This window comes from Haliotis rubra, unplaced genomic scaffold (genome assembly GCF_003918875.1).
Source record: "Haliotis rubra isolate DU_JTF1 unplaced genomic scaffold, ASM391887v1 Scf771, whole genome shotgun sequence".
NCBI lineage: Eukaryota > Metazoa > Mollusca > Gastropoda > Lepetellida > Haliotidae > Haliotis > Haliotis rubra.
Window position 1 is genome coordinate 24,193 of NW_025767492.1, and position 22,276 is coordinate 46,468.

Genomic DNA, 22,276 nt, shown 5'->3' on the forward strand with positions numbered 1-22,276 from the left:
AAACAAATCGCAATATTGTGGAGAAGGAACATTTCTATATTTGTTTCTTGTCCAAAAATCCTGGAAATGTGAGTTTCGTATTGATATAAATAATTTGAACCATATCATCCACCCGTGAAGATCGGGTTAAAACTGGCTTCACTGTCTGGTCCACAATCGATCATTTACAGACCACTGTCATTTAGGTGGCATAGTTCTCAGTGCAGTGTAAATAACAAAGTAGCGTCTAGTTTAGATCCGATATTTGTAGCGGATCCGAAGAATCAATGTAATATTTGGGCATGCATGTATGCACGTTACATCAGTCATCTTTGTTGAAGGCATTTCGTGGTTAGTGAAATGATCAATACACTTAATGATAAATGAATCATTTGAACGTTCCTGAAACAAATTTAAACATTCACTTTCAAATTGAGTCAAGGCGTTAAACGTATCAATTATTCCACACAGCAACAGATGAGGTCAGATGTGTCAAAATAGCTCAAACCCGGAAGTATTTCCCTTTTTATTTTTTAAAAAAACTAGAAACGGACCACACCTTGCTTGTAAAGTTGAAGCATGTATCGTAGATTATAGTCTTCTTATCATAAAAACATTAATGTTGGGTATGTTTCAAATTGGGCGAAATCACAATCAAGTGCAAAATTTCTATCAACAGTGATACAAACAGTTTACATGTATGAAGATGCAAAATATTTATTTGAACTATTTCAAATTCATATTTGTTTTTCAAGAGTGGTCAGGTTAGATGCTGAGACATTTTATTGACCAAGCACTCTTTCCCAATGATAGACAGGGTTAGAATGACGTATCTATAAATAGTAACACGTCAAAACTATTTCAAGTAAATCCGAAAATTGTGATCCGTTACGTTACCACAACCTGTATCGACTGCATGGGACATGCATAACGTAACGAGCTGCCATTGAGCCCAGATGTCCTATGTCTTCAGGGGAGAACTGACTGAACATGTTCCGTCGGAGATTATTTGTACAGAGGATTTTTTAAGAGACGATTATCTTTTTCTCTTCAGGGGGATTTTCTGCTGCTATGGACAGTTTGAATTTCAGGTAGGACAAACATATATGTTTATGTATTTGTTGTATTAAGATATAATTGTTATTGTGATGTTGGTCGATTTATTACATTAAGTCATTAATCGTCACAAACATCTGTACCATCATGGCATTTTCTACAAAAAGAGCGGTACTATTATATTTATGTTTGCAGCCATTATCCAGCGATGGTGGCTCAACAATACCTCTGACTGACGCTATTCAGGACTCCTGTCTCTCGGAGCAGCTTCTACTGCGTGTAGCTGAGCATATTGGGGAGGGATTTGAAGCAGTGGGCATAAGACTGGGCCTACCCAAGGCGTTCATAGACAGATGTAAGATGTCACACTTCTCGCATCACATGCAGGTGTTTCACATGATGTACACGTGGAGGCAGTTAGCTGGGACACAAGCTACGGTTAGGGTTCTGATGGATGTTCTGGCAGACTCTGTTCACGTGTGTGATGTTGATGTGGACGCCGTTGTATTGCTGTTGAAGACAATGGAGTAAATGTCATGGATTTGATTTATGATGTGAGTCAAAGGAAAAGCTGTAACCAGAAGCTGCAGGAAACATGTACTTGTAAACGCTGCACGCAGGAAAGAACGTATTTTGGTCTAATATATTTCTCTTCACAGTTATATGGGCCGATATCATATCTACCTGCTTCACATCCTAAAAAGAACCTTATTCATGAGTGTTCTATGCTCGTACACAGATGAGGAAGGATGGCTTCAACACTATTATACTGAGAAACATTCACACCTTGTATCCATGGTGGGATTTCTGTTGTGACGAATAAGAAACATATGTGCGTCATATAAACTCAGGTCAGCATGTTACTATAACGGCCATGAGAAGAGACCAGTAAACACTCTACGTTGTAGAAACGTTGTTGTTCCTCCATCAAAAGAAAGTGATCCTTTGTGTGTCTGTGTCAGTGTTTGTCTGTATCTAGCTTGTGAAGCTGTGTCATGGACATCTCCCTGCTGCTGAGGCTGAAATATTACACACTGAAGATACGCCTGCTAACACTGAAGATACGCCTGCTAACACTGGAGATACGCCTGCTAACACTGGAGATACGCCTGCTAACACTGGAGATACGCCTGCTAACACTGGAGATACGCCTGATCAGATAACTGCTGAGCTCTCGCTGTGTATAACAGTTACACGAGTGTCGCCTCAATGACGATCCGAACATTCTGACAATATGTCAGTGACAGGTTTTACGCTGGTCATCGATAAATATGTCAGGTCACCACTGGGAACAACAGGAATTGCCTTCATATAGTGTCCCTAGTTGAGGTCATAGCTGCAAAACGTCTTCATATAAATGTATACGTAGCCTGTATATAAGTGTTAGATTGATATATTGCTTACATATATAATTATACTTTATGTCATAGAATATGAATAAAACATCATGTACAATGAGTATTTTGTTCTTGAAAATATGCGGAAGGGTATTTATCAAAAAAATATGTCGTTGTTGCTATCCTATCGGTAGCTTTTATCAGTTGTCAGGCTCTGGTGTTAAGGATCCCAGAGATTACACATGTGACCTTCACGAATGATCGATGATAACAACACATGTGAACCTGATCCGAAAATTACTCTCACAAACATTAGTGCTTCCATTACATATACACGCAAGTGGAGAGGCCTCTGTAACTCGAACTCATCTCACCACCAGACAATGCATCCTTGTTGCATTATTTGTAAATGGGTGGTCACGGGGTTATGGGGATGATCCCGAGATTCTAAATGCTTTGAGGAAGGTAAAATGATATTTTTCGGATTTCTTCACAACTCTCAGATTGCTGCTAAAATCGGAGCCATTGTTTGTATTGTGAATATATATAGTTTGTAAACTATAAACTAGATTCGTTAAGGGTAAAAGAATCATTTTCATGGACAGGTGGCTGTCTTGACAAACAAATCATGCAGCACAAAGATTTACAGGATCCGAAACTACAACAGAACACATGACACAGGACTCGATATATGATCCGAACTTTGCGATTCCGAGTTTTTCCACAGCTGAATCCGACGGTTGTCGCAAGCCTGACACTTGCAACCAGTCCATGAGCTGCAAATTAACTATACCTCAGAAGATGTTGACTGGAACAAGCAAAGTAGTGGCTGAAATGACCTAAGCGGATAACGATCCATGTTGTCCTCGTGTCCATCTTACTAGATCGGAGTGATTCCAGTTTTGCAGTACTGGCCCACTTAGACACTATGCTACAGTGTAACATGGTCACACCAGTCACACACAGTAAACCAACATGTGCTTATTAACTAAATACCGGGTGCCAGCAGAATAGCAACAAGAGCCGTCTTTCAGTGTATGTCTGTATTTGGCAGATGAGGATCGAACCACTGACCATCCGCTCTCCAGGAAGACACCCTGCCCACTACACCATGAAGGCAGACATGTATAGCGACATGAGGGACAATATAGTTTATATGGAATTATTGTGAGTGAGTGAGTGAGATTAGCTTTACGCCGCACTCAGCAATATTCCAGCTATATGGCGGAGGACTGTAAATAATAGAATCCGGACCAGACAATCCCGTGATCAACTGTATGAACATCGATCTACGAATTTGGATACGTGTCAACCAAGTCAGCGAGCCAAACCACCCGATCCCGTTTGTCTCCTCTTACGACAAGCATGGGTTACTAAAGACCAATTCCACCTGGATTTTCACGAGTATAGGGAATTATACTTCATATGTATTGTCATATGGTATGACACACAGGCATCAACTGAACATCTAATAGTGCATTAAAAACCACTAAACATATACTACAATATATAGACACAAAGCAGTCGAGTCAGTTATAAGCTCGATCCGACGAAAAAGGTAACAGGAGATAACATTATCAGAAGGGACATAGAACCCTCCAGCTTATAGCTGTCTCCAGTAGTAACTGTGACTATTGTCGTGGATAGATATGATTCATATAGGTTTTACATATTTTCTGTGAATGAATGTGCATTACACAGTTTCAGCTTGGAAGTCACATTTAAAAGCTTTAGTCCTGTCTGAAGAAACATCCAGTTTAAATGTTATCAATTGTAAGTGTTGGGGTATTTCTATTTGGCTTTCTGGGGAAATGTTTTTTTTGTGTGTGCGTACATGCGTGCGTGCGTGTGTGTGTGTGTGCGTGTGTGTGCTGTTTGGTTCTGGCTTGGTATGTTTTTTTGTTTTGTTTATGTTTTGTATTTGTTTTGTTTTAGTTGTTTCATAAAAGTGTGTGGTTGGGGTGTGGGTGTCACGTGACGTTATGGGGAAGTTCAAGAACCCCTATCAGAATTGGAATTAACTGAAATGGTCACTGACACGACTCGTCATGACATTACATGCTGACCCAATAAAGTAGTACATGGAAGAGATCCACTCAATTCACGGAACAAAATCAGCTGTAATAGCAAGTCCATGTACTTCACTTCCAAAATATGGTGCTGGGATGAGATAACATCCTGCTAAGCCTGTCATGAATCATCCACGTTATCACAACAGATATTTACAGATTGGCTGTGATTAGCTGGCGGATCCGAAAATTATTTCAGTCCTGGAGTTATATAAATATGCAGACCATAGATCCCTCGAAGCACAAGCAGTCAGTTGGGAAATCCGACAAATATGGTGCTTGAATTTACATGTAATTATTGACCTGAGTGTATATAACCGCCAATCTGTCCAGCACAATAAGTAGCTGAAAAACCTTTCAATCTTTCCGGCAGTTTTTATAAATGTTCATCAAATTTGTATCCACATTTTCAAAACACTCGACTTAATAAAAGTCCTCTTCAAAGAGGTTTTTATGTATGCACGTCAACTGTAGGATCCGAAGAATGATTCAACCAATGAGAGCAGTGGAGTTATTTATAAGCTTTTCACAGACCCCAGTCGGCGCATGTTCACTGGGACACAAACACTGGACAGCTACGTCGCTCTCTCAGTTGCCTCAGTGGTCTTACACAGGGAGGATGAAGGAACGGAACAACTGTTGTTTATTTTGTCGGCTATGTAGGATGACTTTTCAGTGGCTAATATGCTGTAGCCAAGCATGTCACCAGGTACGTTGTTGACATACTTATTCAGTCAATGATTGCGTGAAGTGTAATTTGTATGTACGTAAATGTAACAAAATGCCCCAATGTCTCTGTTTATTTTGTCTTACTATCCACTCTGAACTATTAATTGATCGTTACACGTAACTACAATAACATAGTAAGCTTTATGTAACATCAGAATGGAGGATTCTATCATATTTTGTACACACAGAGTCTTCGCTGTTTTACCTCGGATCCGAATATCTTCACGAAGTACACGTCACAGGGACACATTTTTAAATCCGGGTTCAGTGAAAAAAAATACCAGCATCACCTATTGTAACACCATCATAACACGTGTATACTTGATCAATCGTTTCCCCTTATCTGCGTATCGAGCATTTCCAATGCAGGTCATATTGTGCACATCTCGCATCATTTGTATTATGATCAGCAATCTTTACCAAGGTACATAGACATAATTACCTCCCTTGCACCACAGGTTCTGAAGGCGACTGATGAGTTGGAAGAGGAGACTACAAGGAAGGACATAACAGATGAAATGCCCTATCGTGGTGTAAGTTTAGTGTAGAATACAGCACAGAATGTTCCTACCCCATGTACAATTATAATTCTACTGATTGTTATATGTTTAACATGTACATAAGTTTCATTGTAGTGGACATACATAGGACATAAACCTTCATCTTTGATAGGAATTATAAGACAACATAACAACTCCAACAATCAGCCAAAGGAAAATAACAGCCCTGAGTGTTATGAATGACTTAAACGTGATATGTTCACATTTACAATCAGTTGTCACAATCAAACAGTTTCGTATAGTTATTCGCATCTGTTTCAAAACTGCATCATACGAACTTAATATGTGCTGAACATTTCATTGCCCTTAATTTTACTTCAAAGCACATTTTCCTTTCTCAAAATGAACATATCATTGTTTCAGGACAAGTGTTCAAGAGAGGACGACTGGGCCAGTCATCTGACAGAAAAACAACGGATGGCTCCTGTGACGGAGAGAGTTGTGTTGCTGGTGTCGGAGTGCCTGGGTGAAGGTTGGGAGACGGTCGGACTCCGACTGGGACTGTCCTATGCTTGTGTACAGAGGTGTAAGCTGCCTCACTGTATGCTGGAAAAGTGGAGGATGAAGGAGAGTGGGAAGGCTACAGTGGACGTGCTGGTGAATGTCCTCCAGGAGAGTGTGTATACCTGTACAGTGGACATGTTTGCTGTAGTCAAATGTTTTCAACACACTACTTAATATTCACAACGTTTATCACCGGTAGGCGCTGCAAACATGAGGACCACATTTGTTCAAGACCATTGACTGTGTCGCATCTGGATGTATGAAGAACATATACAATGGAACTTAATTACGTTAGAGATTACTATTACTGATCATCTCCTGTGTTAAGTTATGTCTGAGTTATGAAGTTACTAACCTGTTCCAAACTACCCGTTGCTGCTATTTGTGTGTATATATACAGATTTTCACTTGGGTTGGTTTCATTTCCAACAACTAATTCATTTAACGTTGGAACTAATTTGGGTTCAGGGCAAAAGATATTGCATCAGTGCAGTGACCATTGCTGGTGAACATTTGTTACTATGATTTGATATATTTACGGAAACCTTCATTCGAATTAAAGACGTCTCTGAATTGTAAAACACTTATGTGACATTTGTCAGCTTACAGACATTTCCGGAAATAAAATGTCATTTCAGAACAGATATTGAGTATTTTGAGTATAAGTGTGCTGTTGTTTGTTTTGGTTTATATCGTCAATGTCATCGTCAATGGTTTTATGTGTTGATATGAGAGATTTAGATCCGGGACTTCAGCAACCAATGCATGTCGTAAGAGGCGACTAACGGGATTGTGTGGCCAGGCTCGCTGACTTGGTTGATACATGTCCTTGTATACCAAATGCATAGATGACTCGATTATTCACAGACCACTGTCATAAAGCTGGCACATCACCGAGCGTAAACAATCAACAAAGAAGCGTTAGTTTGGATCCGATATTTGTGTCTGATCCGAAAAGTCGGTGTAATGTATGGGTACTCATGCATAGACATAGCATCTAACCCCAGACATACGAGTGCGTAGAGATTTCGCACAGCTGAAAACACTACTTTAATATGACAGAGTGATGACGGGCAGTACATGATGTCACCCAAAATATACTTCATGGATGCATGTACGTCATTTAGAATGCATACATTATTCGATCTTTTTTTAAAATCATAGATAAAAAATAAATGTTCTGATCAGCACAATTCACAATTTGTAATCTAAAGTTAATTATGGCATCTACAAAAAATATCTAATTGAGCCAAATGCATTTAACCTGACATATACTATATTGTCGAACAAAATATTTTTATACTGAAACGGAAGTGCCCTTGGTCCTCGGATTCGATTAAAACCATAGGACCTGGATTCATGCCAATAGGCAATATGAATTAAAACCGTTTGGTTATTACAAAACATCAGCAGTCGCCGTATATTATCTGAAACATGTTTGTCATTTATGAAACGCACATAAGTGAAATGTTGTAGAAAAGTGTCAAAAAGCATATTAACCCAAGTTCACTACTCCAGACAAGCGGTTACCAAGATCAACAGTTGGGTTTCTGTAACATGTCGGGGCCATCATCAAAACGATAACAAAGGATGCCCAGACATTATTTTTATTTCTAAATAATGATCCACTGCATTTCACAAAGACAGCATGTGTTGTATATTACTTTTATATACAGAGTATCTGAAACAGCAATAGTTACAAGCAAATATTACCAAAGCGGTTCTTAATCCGAATCTTATGGAAAATATTACCCAAACATTAATTGTGATCATAACAACAAAAAAACATTATAATTCCTTAGTACAAATAATGAACTACTGATTTTCATAAACAGAAGCGACAAAACCTTTTCCACATCAATAAGAAATCTCAGCTAAAAGCAGAGTCGATTATACGATTGTGACTAAATCATGAGTATGTGTAAGCTTCAGCAGAATTCGTGCTGTACGATCTTGTTTGTGAACAATCGAGTCCGGACCAGACAATCAAGTGATTATCACCATGCGATACGATGACAGCATATGTTTATGCATTAGTATGAAATAGTGATGATACCAGGTGTTTCCTATCCCACCCGTTATAAATATATGCAAAGTCTAGTCAATTGTTAACCTGAAAATATTTCGGGAACGTATGGTATAAGTCAAAATAGTGACTTGCATAGGACATCATTTTTGTCACTGATACGTTGAGTTGAAGTGTGAGTTAGATCATCAGTGCTCCTTTAACACGGCGACGACATCCCACATGTCTGTATTGCACACCTGTAGACTCTGCTGGAGGATAACCATCAGATTCCCGGCTGTAGCCTCCTGACCTTCCTTCCTCCTCCGCGTGTTCAACATGGCAAAGATCTGCAGCACACAGGTAGAGTGAGTCATCTTGCACCTCTGTACACACACATAAGTCAGCCCTAGACGGACGCCAACCGCCTCCCAACCTTCCCCTAGGTTCTCCGACACAAGCAGCAATGTCTTTTCTGTCAGGTATACGTTCTTCTCTTCCTCCGACAACTGATTCCGCCAGTCTGTATTTGAAGGGACAGGCTAGAATATACAGTAAAAGTTCTGATAAAGTATGATCAACCCAATGTTGCATGTAATTCAGCATTACTACATGAGAAATTTGTATACCTGCTCGGCAAGTGTTACCATAATCAAACAGTAGTGTACATAACCATAAACAGTGACACTGTTAATGTGAATGCCTCATTCAATTTACGTTTGATTGTCTTTAAGGTCCTAGGTCCTCGGGTTTTAGGTCCTCCTCGGCAAGTGCTACCATAATCAAACAGTAGTTGACAAAACCATATACAGTGACACTGTTAATGTGAATCTCTCATTCAATTTACCAATTTACCACTTGGCCAAGTCTTCAGTTGTGTTTGGTGTGTTTACAGTGTACTTTTATGAATAACCACACCAAATATACATACATTAAGTTGTTAGATTAATTAATAAAGCCAATTATCCTACCTTGTAAATTCTTCTGAAACAACAGCAAATAGCCCCCTTCGTTTGCATGTCGGAGAACCGTCCTGTCCCAGGGAGGAAACACTTTATACGATGATTACCTACTGGCCACTTTTCAGCGCCTGCACGTTTTGAGATACTGACTGCTAGTGACGAGCATTTAACAGTCCCCGAAGAAGCATGCTGTATTAATAGATCCAAATCATTGCGACGCACGGAAGTTCAAAACCTTTCAATGGATCCGAAATGTGCTGCTTCAGATATGCTTGTTAAACCATTGTGTCAACAACGAACCTAATGGCTGTCATTATCAAAACCATCCAATCATTTCCAACTTATAGTATAAATTACCAGCAGATTACCAGATGAAACTGTGTAACGATCCGAAAACACAGACACACTGATATGCTATCTTGTGTTAACGAGCATTAACTTACACGGATCTGAACTTTAACCATATTATGTATACACCTCGTAAAGTATTAATGTTCATTGTTGTGATACAATATATACACGTCATACAGATATGAATGATCCTCAGAGATTAATAGGGCTGGCTAAAATGATCGATAATCGGAAATATGGTAGAACTTTTTCAGTTTTAACAAATGACTTAAATCATGGTCTGCTTCTAAATTATGTTCAGAGTGATGTTTTGTTAATGATCCATGCCAAAACATGTCACCACTCACTAGCGAAGAGAAATAGTCATTTCTGGCATTTTTGCTCAAAATTCCGATATTATCGATCGATATTTAGTTAACGATTACCAATCTCTATGATCTAAATCAAGAGCCAGTTCTACACCTTAATATATACGTTTTCAACACTATTTAGCCTGGTACGTCCTTTGGAACCTGTTTGACAGCTAATCAGAAATGATTATTATCTGGTTTTATGTTTATCATCATATTTACACCTAAATGATATGCTGATATATCACCTCTTTGCGAACACATGGTGCTATCTCTATTTGATAGTGATTCATAAACACATGCTGGTGATGTAGTTGAAACCATACAAGTGACTCTGCACTTGACAGGTTTCTGGGGGATGTGGAAAGCTTTTTGTCGGAATCCAACTAGGAATATAAGTTATGAAAATTGGAGACATCATATTTTGTCTTCAGACTTGCTGACTTGCTTGACAGAGGTCCCTGAACCCCACGGTGTTGGTGATCAAGTGATCAACAGCATGAGTATCGATCTGCGCAATTGGGAAGTGATGACATGTGTCAACCAAGTCAGCGAGCCTGACCACCCTATCCCGTTGGTCGTCTATAACGACAAGCCTGAGTTACGGAAGATCAATATTGTTTGTCAACAACAAAGTAATGTCTAGTTTGGATCTGATATTTGTAGCGGATCCGAAAAATCAGTGTGTAACATTTGGGCACGCACGTTATGCACGTTACGTCAGTTATCTTCGTAGAAGGCATGACATGGTTAGTGAAATGATTCATACACTTAATGATACATGAATCATTTGAACGTTCCTGAAACAAATGTATTTCTAACCATTTATTTTCAAGTCAAGCCGTTAAACGTATCACTTAATCCACACAGCAACAGATGAGGCCAGGTGTGTCAAAACAGCTCAAACCCGGAAGTATTACCCTTTTTATTTCAATAAACTATAGAAACATATATGTTTATGTATTCATTGTATTAAGTTATAATTGTTATTGTGATATTGCTCGATTTATTACATAGAATCATAGAAAGTCACAAACATCTATGCGATCACAGCATTCTCTACAAAAAGAGTGGTACTATTATATCTATGGTAGAATTTCTGTTGTGACGAATAAAAAACGCCCGTGTAAGATATATTTTTTAGAGAATTGTGTCAGGTCAACATTTTACGATACCGGCCATAAGAAGAGACCAGAAAACACTCTACGTTTTTAGAAACGTTGTTGTTCCTCCATCAAAAGATTGTGATCCTTTGTGTGTCCCTGTCAGTGTCTATCTGTATCTAGCTTGTGCAGCTGTGTCATGGGCATCTCCCTGCTGCTGAAGCTGAAATATTACACACTGGAGATACGCCTGCTAACTGTTGACCTCTCGTTGTGTATTACAGTTAATCACTGTAATGACGATCCGAACATTCTGACAATATGTCAGTGACAGGTTTTATGCTCGTCATCGATAAATCAGTCATGGTCACGACTGGGGACATAAGGGATCAGCTCTAAACAGTGTCCCTAGTTGAGGTCATAGCTGCATTATGTGTACGTAACCTTTAAGCGCACAGAGCATTTATTAGTGAATGATGCGCTATATAAATGCCATTATTATGTTTTACAGATTAAAGATAGTATGCAGCAGAGAGGGTTCGGGTGATCCTGGCACAGTCAGGCTGGTAAGGCTCATCATCAGCTCAGGGCCCTTGCCCCCTCTACACGCAGCCCAGACAGCGAATGGGACTTCTCCCAGGAAACACTGCCTAGTCGAACCCACCAAGAACTTTCCGGAGAATATGAAGGCTCCCCAACACTGCAGCCTTCTGCATTACCCAGAGTGTCAGAAGGGCTGTGCTCCCGGTGGAGAACCCGGGAACTCTCCGGATCTGCGCCAAGAGATCAGGAGGTACCAAACCAAGGGCACCAAGAACAATGGGGAGCCTGACGACGGTGTACTTTGGGTGCAAGCGAGACATTTCAAAGGCGAGGTCTGCATATTTATCATGCTTTTCCTGAATCTTGCCAATCACATTGGTGTCAAAAGGGACAGAAAACTCAATGATATATATAAATTCATTGGCTTTATCAAAAAGGACAAGATCAGGTTTGTTGGCTGGAATTCTTCTGAGGCTGTATATGGGCCTATTCCACAGAAGTTTGAAAGCATCATTTTCCATGACACCCTGGACATGTTCAGGGTCGTACCACGGATGGACCTCGGAGTCAAAGCCACAGGCATGTCAGAGACGGTAGTAAAAGCAACGAGCCATGCCATCATGTCGTTTAAGATATGCTGTTTGTGCCAAGGAAGGGCATCCACTGACAAGGTGTTGGACAGTCTCTGTGAATTCATTGCAAAGTCGACATTTCATGTTGATATTTTCTTTAAGAATCACATTTAGGCGATTGCGAGTGGGAAGTGACTGCTCCTGAGCAGCAAAAAAGAAGCCCTCAGTTTCACATTTAAGACCAGCCGACTTCATCCAGGCGAAAGAGTCGGTGGGATTTCTATTCTGTTCAACACACTGCATGTACACACGATGCAATGGTTTCTCAGAAAGCTTCTCCACAAAAGACCGACTCTGGGCAGACTTGGTGAAGGACTTCACCTGGTTTACTCCCATCACTGTACCGTCCAGCAGTACATCGCCATCAACAAAATCAACCTCAAATCTCAGATTCTGTCCAACAACCTTGGCACGCTTAAAATAGCTCTGGAATTCCTTGCTTTCATCATGAGTCTTCACATGCATCACCAGAGGATCATCCGATAAATAAATATGTGCAAGAGTACACAATAAAATTCTATCATGAAGAGCCTCCACATTAATCAAACCCCGACCTCCAGAATTGATTGGCATGTATAAACGGTTAAGAGAGGAACGAGGGTGGTGGGCTCTATTATCAGACATGATCCTTCTGGTCAGACGGTCAAGACTCTGGATGTCTTGTTTTGTCCAATCAACTACTCCAAAGGAATAAGAAAGGACTGGCACAGCAAAAGTATTGGTGGCCTTGACCTTGTTTCGATCATTTAGCTCTGAGCTCCAGATTTTCTTTAAACGAGATTTGTACTCAGCCCGAAGTTTGTCTTGAATCTGGGCATTCTGGAGCTTATCTCGACCTTGCATTCCAAGATAGGTGTAGGCCTGATCTTCCACAAGATGCTCAATAACTCCTCCCCCTTGTAACTTGACCGATCCGTCATTAGTTACCTTGCCCTCGTTTCAAATGAAGAGTATTACATTTGTCGAGTCCAAATGTCATGCCAATAATCATTAGAAAAGGACTCGACAAGGAGAACCTGCTCTTTCAAATTGGAATCTCCTTTGGCAAGGAGCTCGATGTCATCCATGTAAAGGAGATGAGTAAGCGGTGTTAGGGATCTGTGCTGAGGAGGTCCGGGATGGTAACCCTCCTCTTTATTGAGCAGAAAGGTCAAAGGATTTAAAGACAGACAAAAAAGCAAAGGACTAAAGGAATCCCCCTGAAATATCCCCCTTCTGATTGGAATAGATTCCGAAGTCTGCACCTGCCCTTGCGAGTACATCTCAAGTTGAGTCGACCAGCAACTCATTAAAGACTTGAGTAAATCAAGTAGTCGCTCAGGGACGTCAATACAATGAAGAGACTTTAGAATCCATTCGTGAGGGACAGAGTCGTATGCTTTTTTGTAGTCAATCCAGCACATGGAGAGGTTGCGGTGATATGTTTTAGCCTCTTCCAAAATCATTTTCTGTACAAGAAGTTGATCCTTGCACCCCCAACATCCCTTTCTTGCTCCCTTCTGCTCTCTGTAAATTATATCATTTAAAGAGCAGTAAGATGACACGAGGTTTGTCAAACACCCTGTGAATATTTTGTATTGTGTATTCAAACATGTGATAGGGCGGAAGTTTTTGGGATCAGTCAAGTCTCCTTTCTTGGGGAGAAGTATTGTGCGACCTTTGCAGAACCATGGAGGAACATCACCTGTGTCCACAAGAGTACTGAAACAGTGTAGTAATGGTGTTTGGACACAGGGGAACAGTTTCCAATAACGGTTTCGAATGCCATCAGGCCCTGGAGCTGTATTATATTTGAACTTTTTTATAACACTTTTCAGGCAAACTGGTGAGATGTAACAGACAAACGACCTAGTTACTTTCTCATGCATTGCATGGCCATAATCACGGACCCATGGTGCTTCCAGGTTACAGTTGCCGGGTATAGACCACAACTGTTTCCAGAACCTTTCATTGGCATCCATGGGAGGCCGTTTGTCATGTTCACCATCACCCTTTGTTTTCAGTTGCCTGTAGAAGTGCTTTTCATTGTTTCTAAAAAGTTTATTTTGTTTGATGAATTTATTTTTCTTTTCCCATTTTTTCTTTCTTTCAGTCCAAACCTTTATTCTTGCCTTCAGGGAATCGACAATTTGGAGAAGTATCTTTTCTTTCGTTGTTTTGAATTTCAGTTTTAATTTTCTCCAAATTGCCTTTTGTCGTTTAGACATTGGATTCCCTGATGATCTTAACTTCAGGCAAAGCTCTATCCAGGAAATGTATTTTCTAGTTTCTGTTAGTTTCACTTGAAACCGGTTTTTCTTTGGTGTATTGTTCTTAGTATTGGCTGTGTTTTCTTTGGAAACTGTGAAGTTCCTCCAAGGTTCGAGCGGCAGCATAGACACAACAATTAACTTCATGTAATGAACAGTCCGATGAAAGTTTCATAGAAATAATGTCATTTAATAAATTAATTTCATTTTTGGGAAAAGATTCTGTTATTTGTTTAATTGGCCTCCGTTTTTCTAAAGGTAAATCAGATATTTCGTCATAAATAGAATGAAACAAAATATACACAGGATGTTCGGAAAGATCTGCAACTGAGGAAGAAGAAGAGTGAGGATCCAAAATTTCGGGACCAACTGGCTCCGTGCCGGAAGAGTTTCCATCAGGAAGAGGAGAGAGGTTAACATGGACGTCCATCAGAAGTTTTGGGTCTGCTGCCACTTGAGCATTCTGCTCATGCAAAGGTTCCTGACGGGCACCAGTTATGGGCTGAACTGGCTCACGGGGCATGAGATTTTAAGCCGCCGGAATTGATCTCGGAGATTTTGCTCCGTCAGGAAAGCATACATGGGCATGGCATTGTCCCAATGCAGCTTAAGCGACTTGCCGTTTATTCGTGGATTTGCAGGCCATCCTGTCGCTCTTGCACACTCTAGTAGTGTGGTTTTCAGATGGTTTGACCAAGATATTCTTGATCGGGTGCTGTGCCTTCCCCTGGGGCAAGTCCCATCTCCAGTAAGGTTGGTTTGACTACCGGAGGAAGGCTGACCGGGCTGCGGAGTTGAATGATGATATTCTCCTTGGCTTTCGGTAACCCAGTGTAAAACCAGCTTCGGGGGGGTCAGCCCTAGCTGGGTGATGTACGTTTAGTTCAGGGAATAAAATTCCCCTATCTAGGCCCACCACGGAGAGGCGTACATCATCAGGCCCCCATTATTATTATTATTATTATTATTAATATTATTATTATGTAAGTGTTATGCTGCTATATGGCTTACATATATCATTATACCTTAACGTTACGTTAAGTAAAACACCGTGTCCAATGGGTATTTTGTTCTAGAAAATATAAGAAAGGTAATTAAAGGTGTTTAAACAAACATGTCGTAGTTGCTATCCTATCGGTAGCTTTTATCAGTTGCTTCAGACTCTTGATGTTAATAATCCGAGAATTGGAATCGAATCTGTTAATGCATTGCCAGTTACGTAAAATATATCCTTTTCTCATGGATGTTATGTAAACTGACAGGGTAAAGGGTGTTATAGTCATATCTGTTTAGTACACATTATGAAAATGTTTTGCTTATATATCATGGCGCCTCTAGACGACGCATCCTTGATGTATTATTTGTAAAGTGGTGGTCACGGGGCCATAAAGATGAAGCCGAGATTCTCGATGCCTTTAATGTTCCTTTTCCGTTTTTTAATGACATTCTTAGTCCTATTTTGTATCGTTGTGATTCCATTCCATGCCAATCCACTGAACCATGATCCGCGATGAACCTTGTTCGATGTACTGTGTGTAAAGTCATGTAATTAAACAGCTGAATCAAATCGAATGGTGTCTTCTATTCAAGACAGGAGTCATTGTTTTATAAACATATATTGTCTGCAAACTATTGGTTAGATTCGTGAACGCTGAAAGAAGCATTTTCATGAACAGTTGGCTGTCTTGACAAACAAGTCATCCAGCACAAAGATTTACACGATCCGAAACTACATCAGATCTCATGACACGTCACTCGATCTTAGATCCGAAGTTTGCGAATCTGGGTTTTCCCACAGCTCAAACTGACGGCTGTTGCAAGTCCGACAATTGCAACCAGTCCATGAGCCGCAAATTAATTATACCACAGAATATGTTGATTGGAACAAGCAAAGTAGTTGGTGATATGTCCTGATCTATGCTGTCCTCATGTTCGTCATTCACCAGTTCGGACTGATTCAAGTTTTGTAGTACTGGCCTACTTAGACACCATGCCACAGTGTAACATGGTCACACCAGCCACACACAGTATACCAACAAGTGTTTATTAACTACATGCACAGCGTCAGCAGAGTAACAACAAGAGCCGTCTTACATTGTATTTCTATGTGTAGCAGATGAGGATCGAACCACTGACCATCGACTCTCCGGGAAGACGCCCTGTCCACTACACCATGAAGGCAGACATGTACAGCGGCATGAGGGAAAATATAGTATATAGGGAACTATACTTCACATGTATTGTCATATGAATTATGCCACAGAGACATCAACTGAATATATATCTAATAGTACATTAAAATCCACAAAACAAATACTACAATATATAGACACAAAGCAGTCGAGTCATTTAAAAGCACGACAAATAAGGTGACATTATATGAGGAAATTACATTATCATAAGTGACAAAGAACCCTCCAGCCCATAGCTGTCTCCAGTAGCAACTGTAACTGTTGTCGTGGATAGATATGATGCATACAGGTTTTATACATTTTTCTGTCAATGAATATGCATTACACAGCTTCAGCGTGGTTCGGTTATTCTTTTGCTTCGTGGGGGGAGAGGTGGGTGAGGGTTGTTGTTTTATTTCTTTGTTTCTCTTGTTTTATACATGTGTGTGATTGGGGTGTGGATGTCATGGGACGTTATGATGTAGTTCAAGAGCTCCCATCAGAATAGGAAGAAATGTTCACTAACACGGTTTGTCTTGAGATTATATGTTGACAACATGAAAGTAGTAAATGGAACAGATCCACTCACTTCACGAAACCAAATCAACTGTAGTAGCATGTCCATGAACTTTCTGGCTTACACATCACTGCCCAAGTATGGTGCTGGGACAAGAACCATCAACCATACGCGCTATCACAACAGATATTTACAGAGTAACTGTGATTAACCAGCGGATCCGAAGTTTATTTCAGCCCTGGAGTTGTATACATGCAGTTCAAAGACTTGTCGAAGCACAATCAGTCAGTTGGGAAATCCGACAAATATGGTGCTTGTAATTAAATTCAGTTATTGACCTGGGTGCTGTGGTACAAAACAACCTTAGCGCTAAGACTACCGTATTAAGTCAATGTTAAGGTATAGAGTTAAGGTCACCTTAGCGCTAAGACTACCGTATTAAGTCAATGTTAAGGTATAGAGTTAAGGTCACCTTAGCGCTAAGACTACCGTATTAAGTCAATGTTAAGGTATGGGAGTTAAGGTCACCTTAGCGCTAAGACTACCGTATTAAGTCAATGTTAAGGTATGTTAGTTAAGGTCACCTTAGCGCTAAGACTACCGTATTAAGTCAATGTTAAGCTATGGGAGTTAAGGTCACCTTAGCGCTAAGATCAATTTATACAACGGCACTCTGGGGCTCCTTTCACGAAGCAACCTTTATTAAGGTTAACCTAACACCCATTCTTTAACACTGCACTATGATCACCTTAGTGACTTACGTTCAGCTGAAGTACATGTAGTGCTTTGAAAAAGGAGGCCCATGGGCGTATATCACTTCCAATCGCCTTTCCAACACAATAAGTACCTCAAACGCCTTTCAATGGTCCAGCAGTTTTTATGAATGTACATCGAATTTGTATCCTCTTCAAAGAGGTTTTTATGTATGCACGTTAACTGATGGATCCGAAGAATAATTCAACCAATGAGACCTGTCGAGTTATTCATGAGAATTTCAGACCCCTGTCGGCGCATGTCCATTGGGAAACCAACACTGGACAGCTACGTCGCTCTCTCAGTTGACTCACTGGTCTTACTTACACAGGAAGGATGAAGGAAGGGAACAACTTTTGTTCATCTGGTAGGCTATTTAGGATGGCTTTTCAGTGGCTAATATGCTATAGCCAAGAATATCACCAGGTACGTTATGCATTGTTGACCTCTTCATTCAGATATTGTGTAAAGTGTATTTATATGTGTAAATGTGTATCTTCAGTCTCAGTCCAACTTAACTGCACTGTTAATGGTCGCTACAACTACAATAACGTATAACGTACATAAGCTTTATGTAAACATCTCAATGTAGGATTATATCATATTTTTTACATACAGAGTCTTCACTATTTTACCTCGGATCCGGTTCATGCAGGTAGCCAAAGTAGTGTAAGTCCCCATGGTCCCTAGCATGGTGATCAGCCTTCAGTTGCTGGCGAAATATAGCTAATTTTTACGTTGTATTGTCCAAAAATAGTTCTCTACTTTTAAAGATATATGCTAGCTAGTTTTAACTCATTTTGTGATAATCTAGTAATTTTACTGTCCTTCGTTGACAGGGTTTTATATATTATATGTATGTATTATGAATTTAGAACTAGTTTTAGTCACGATATGGCTGAAATATTGCCAATGTGGCTTTAAATTTTAACTCACTCACTCACTCACCTCGGATCCGAATATCTTCACACAGTCACTTCACGGGTCACATTTACATCCGGGTTCAACAAAAACCAACACCAGCATCACCTATTGTAACACCATCATTACACGTGTACACTTGATGAATTCTTTTCTAATTATCTGCATATAGCTGTTCGCATTTCTTTTAAAACTGCATCATACGAACTTAGTGAATACTGTACAGAATATTCCATTGCCCTTTCTTTTACTTCAAAGTGCATTTACCTTTCTCAAAAAAAAAGATATCATTGTTTCAGGACAAGTGTTCAAGGGACAAATGGACCAGTCATCTGACAGAAGAACAACGGATGGCTCCTGTGACAAAGAAGTCTGTGTTGCTGGTGTCGGAGTGCCTGGGCGAAGGTTGGGACACGGTCGGACTCCGACTGGGACTGTCCTATGCTTGTGTACAGAGGTGTAAGCTGCCTCGCTGTATGCTGGACAAGTGGAGGATGAAGGAGGGTTTGAAGGCTACAGTGGACTTGCTGGTGAATGTGCTCCATGAGAGTTTGTATGCCTGTACAGTGGACATGTTTGCTGTAGTCAAATATTTTAAACACTCTGTTTGATGTTCACAGCATACATCACCGGTAGGCGCTGCCAAAAAGAGGATAACATTTCTTCAAACCATTCACTGTGTTGCATTTGAATCTATAAAGTCCGTCATGTCTGAGATTACTATTACTGGTCATATCCTTTCATCAATGTCCTGCGGCTAACTAATTTGGATTCATGGAAAAACATATATGATCAGTTTAATGATAACTCTTGGTGATGATTTCTTACTACGGTTTAGAAAAAAAGATAAAGACTTCTCTGAATTGAAAAACTCTAATGTGATAAGAGTTAATCACTGTAAATTGACAAGCCTAACATGGAATAAAACAAGTCATTTCATAAATGTACATTGAGCATTTTGGAGTACATGTAGTATTAGCATGTATTGTGTGTGCAGTTGGTTTCTTTTTCACAATGATGTTGTTTCAATGTCACTGCTAACCAAAGATACGTATATTTATGTAGCGGATCAGAAGTATCAATGTAATATTTGGGCACGCATGTATGCACGTTACGTCATTCATCTTTGTAGAGGTCATGTCGTGGTTAGTGAAATTATCAATGCACTTAATGATACATGAATCATTTGAACGTTCCTGAAACAAATGTATTTCTAAACATTCACTTTCAACTTGAGTCAAGGCGTTTAACGTAACAATTAATCCACACAACAACAGATGAGGTCAGGTGTGTCAAAATAGCTCAAACCCGGAAGTATTTCCCTTTTTATTTAAGAAAACACACTAGAAACGGCCCACACTTTGCTTGTAAAGGGAAGCATGTATCGTAGATTATTGTCTTCTTATCATAAAAAACATTCATGTTGGGTATGTTTAAAATTGGGCGAAATCACAATGAAAGTTTCTATCAGTAGTGATACAAACTGTTTACATACATTAAGATGCAAAATATTTATTTCTACTATTTCAAATTCAATGTTTCAAAAGTGGTCAGGTTAGTTACGAAGACATTTGATTGACCAAACACTCTTTCCCAATCATAGACAGGGTTAGAATGACGTATCTATAAATAGTAACACGTCACAACTATTTCAAGTAAATCCGAAAATTGTGATCCGTAACGTTACCACAACCACTATCGCCTGCATGGGACATGTATAACGTAACGAGCTGCCATTGAGCCCAGATGGTCTATTTCTTCAGGGCAGGACTGACTGAACATGATCCGTCGGAGATATTTTATGCAGAGAGATTTTAAGAGACGGTTTTCTTTATTGCTGCAGAGGATTTTCTGCTGCTATGAACAGTTTGAATTTCAGGTAGGACAAACATATATGTTTATGTATTTGTTGTATTAAGCTATAATTGTTATGGTTTTATTGCTCGATGTATTACATAGAAGCATTGCGCTTCAAAAACACCGAAACCATCATGATATTTCTAGCAAAATTGGTGCTATCATATTTATATTTACAGCCATTATCCAGTGATGGTGGGTCAACAGTGCCTCTGCCTGCTGTTATTCAGAACTCTTGTGTCTCCGAGCAGACTCCACAGTGTGTAGCTGGGCATATTGGGGAGGGATTTGAAGCAGTGGCCATAAGACTGGGCCTACCAAAGGTGTTCATAGACAGGTGTAAGATGTCTCACTCCTCGCATCACATGCAGGTGTTTCACATGATGTACACGTGGAGGCAGATAACTGGGACACAAGCTACGGTCAGGGTTCTGATGGATGTTCTGGCAGACTCTGTACACGTGTGTGATGTTGATGTGGACGCCGTTGTAAGGCTGTTGAAGACAATGGAGTAAATGTCATGGATTTGATTTATGATGTGAGTCTAAGGAAAAGCTATAACCAGAAGCTGCAGGAAACATGTACTTGTAGACGCTGCAGGCTGGAAAGGTGTAGTTAGAGTCAGAATGTATTTTGGTCAAATATATTTCTCTTCACAGTTATATGGGCCGATATCATATCTACCGGCTTCACATCCTAATGAGAACCTTATTCATGAGTTTTCTATGCTCGTACGCAGATGAGGAAGGATGGCTTCAGCACTATCATTTCGAGAAACATTCACACCTTGTATCCATGGTGGGATTTCTGTTGTGACGAATAAGAAGCATATGGGTGTCAGATATACTCAGTTCAGCATGTTACTATAACGGCCATGAGAAGAGACCAGTAAACACTCTACGTTTCTATAAACGTTGTTGTTCTTCGATCAAAAGATAGTGATCCTTTGTGTGTCTGTGTCAGTGTCTGTCTAAATCTAGCTTGTGCAGCTGTGTCATGGGCATCTCCCTGCTGCTGAAGCTGAAATATTACACACTGGAGACACGCCTGCTAGCTGCTGACCTCTCGTTGTGTATAACAAATAATCACTGCAATGACGATCCGAACATTCTGACAATATGTCAGTGACAGGTTTTATGCTCGTCATCGATAAATCAGTCATGGTCACGACTGGGGACGTAAGGGATCAGCTTTAAACAGTGTCCCTAGTTGAGGTCATAGTTGCATTATGTGTACATAACCTTTAAGCGCACAGAGCAGTTATTAGTGAATGATGCGCTATATAAATGCCATTATTATTATTATTATTATTAATATTATTATTATGTAAGGGTTATGCTGCTATATGGCTTACATATATCATAATACCTTAACGTTACGTTAAGTAAAACACCGTGTCCAATGGGTATTTTGTTCTAGAAAATATAAGAAAGGTAATTCAAGGTGTTTAAACAAACATGTCGTAGTTGCTATCCTATAGTTAGCTTTTATCAGTTGCTTCAGACTCTTCATGTTAATGATCCGAGAATTCAGACATCGAATCTCTTAATGCAATGCCAGTTACATAAAATATATCCTTTTCTCATGAATGTTATGTAAACTGACAGGGTAAAGGGTGTTATAGTCAT

At 39.9% G+C, this 22,276-nt stretch overlaps 3 protein-coding genes across 4 annotated transcripts; 2 read left to right on the forward strand and 1 right to left on the reverse strand.

The window, feature by feature from the left end:
* Window positions 1-364: 364 nt before the first annotated feature.
* Window positions 365-21,830, forward strand: LOC124260714. Of its 2 annotated transcripts, none has more exons than XM_046695000.1 (2): window positions 365-1,070; window positions 20,828-21,830. In XM_046695000.1, exons 1-2 carry the CDS (start codon window positions 936-938, stop codon window positions 21,161-21,163), a joined length of 471 nt encoding a protein of 156 aa, XP_046550956.1. In that variant the 5' UTR covers window positions 365-935; the 3' UTR covers window positions 21,164-21,830. The 2 variants fall into 2 exon arrangements, with proteins under 2 accessions (XP_046550956.1, XP_046550957.1); XM_046695001.1 differs by lacking the exon at window positions 365-1,070 and adding an exon at window positions 20,180-20,670.
* On the forward strand, window positions 5,020-6,810 carry LOC124260713. Its single transcript, XM_046694999.1, has 3 exons — window positions 5,020-5,150; window positions 5,629-5,703; window positions 6,094-6,810. The coding sequence occupies exons 1-3, from the start codon at window positions 5,061-5,063 to the stop codon at window positions 6,406-6,408; spliced, it is 480 nt and encodes a 159-aa protein (XP_046550955.1). The 5' UTR covers window positions 5,020-5,060; the 3' UTR covers window positions 6,409-6,810.
* On the reverse strand, window positions 8,307-9,469 carry LOC124260715. Its single transcript, XM_046695002.1, has 2 exons — window positions 9,211-9,469; window positions 8,307-8,781 (listed from the first exon to the last, which is right to left on the reverse strand). The coding sequence occupies exons 1-2, from the start codon at window positions 9,256-9,258 to the stop codon at window positions 8,449-8,451; spliced, it is 381 nt and encodes a 126-aa protein (XP_046550958.1). The 5' UTR covers window positions 9,259-9,469; the 3' UTR covers window positions 8,307-8,448.
* Window positions 21,831-22,276: the final 446 nt, after the last annotated feature.

Coding starts and splice junctions, on each gene's coding strand:
- LOC124260714 (XM_046695000.1), top strand. CDS start 936: ATGTCCTATGTCTTCAGGGGAGAACTGACTGAACATGTTCCGTCGGAG. Junction 1,071..20,827: donor ATGGACAGTTTGAATTTCAG/GTAGGACAAACA, acceptor TTATATTTACAG/CCATTATCCAGTGATGGTGG.
- LOC124260713 (XM_046694999.1), top strand. CDS start 5,061: ATGAAGGAACGGAACAACTGTTGTTTATTTTGTCGGCTATGTAGGATG. Junction 5,151..5,628: donor GTAGCCAAGCATGTCACCAG/GTACGTTGTTGA, acceptor CTTGCACCACAG/GTTCTGAAGGCGACTGATGA. Junction 5,704..6,093: donor ATGAAATGCCCTATCGTGGT/GTAAGTTTAGTG, acceptor TCATTGTTTCAG/GACAAGTGTTCAAGAGAGGA.
- LOC124260715 (XM_046695002.1), bottom strand. CDS start 9,258: ATGCAAACGAAGGGGGCTATTTGCTGTTGTTTCAGAAGAATTTACAAG. Junction 8,782..9,210: donor GTTTCAGAAGAATTTACAAG/GTAGGATAATTG, acceptor TGTATATTCTAG/CCTGTCCCTTCAAATACAGA.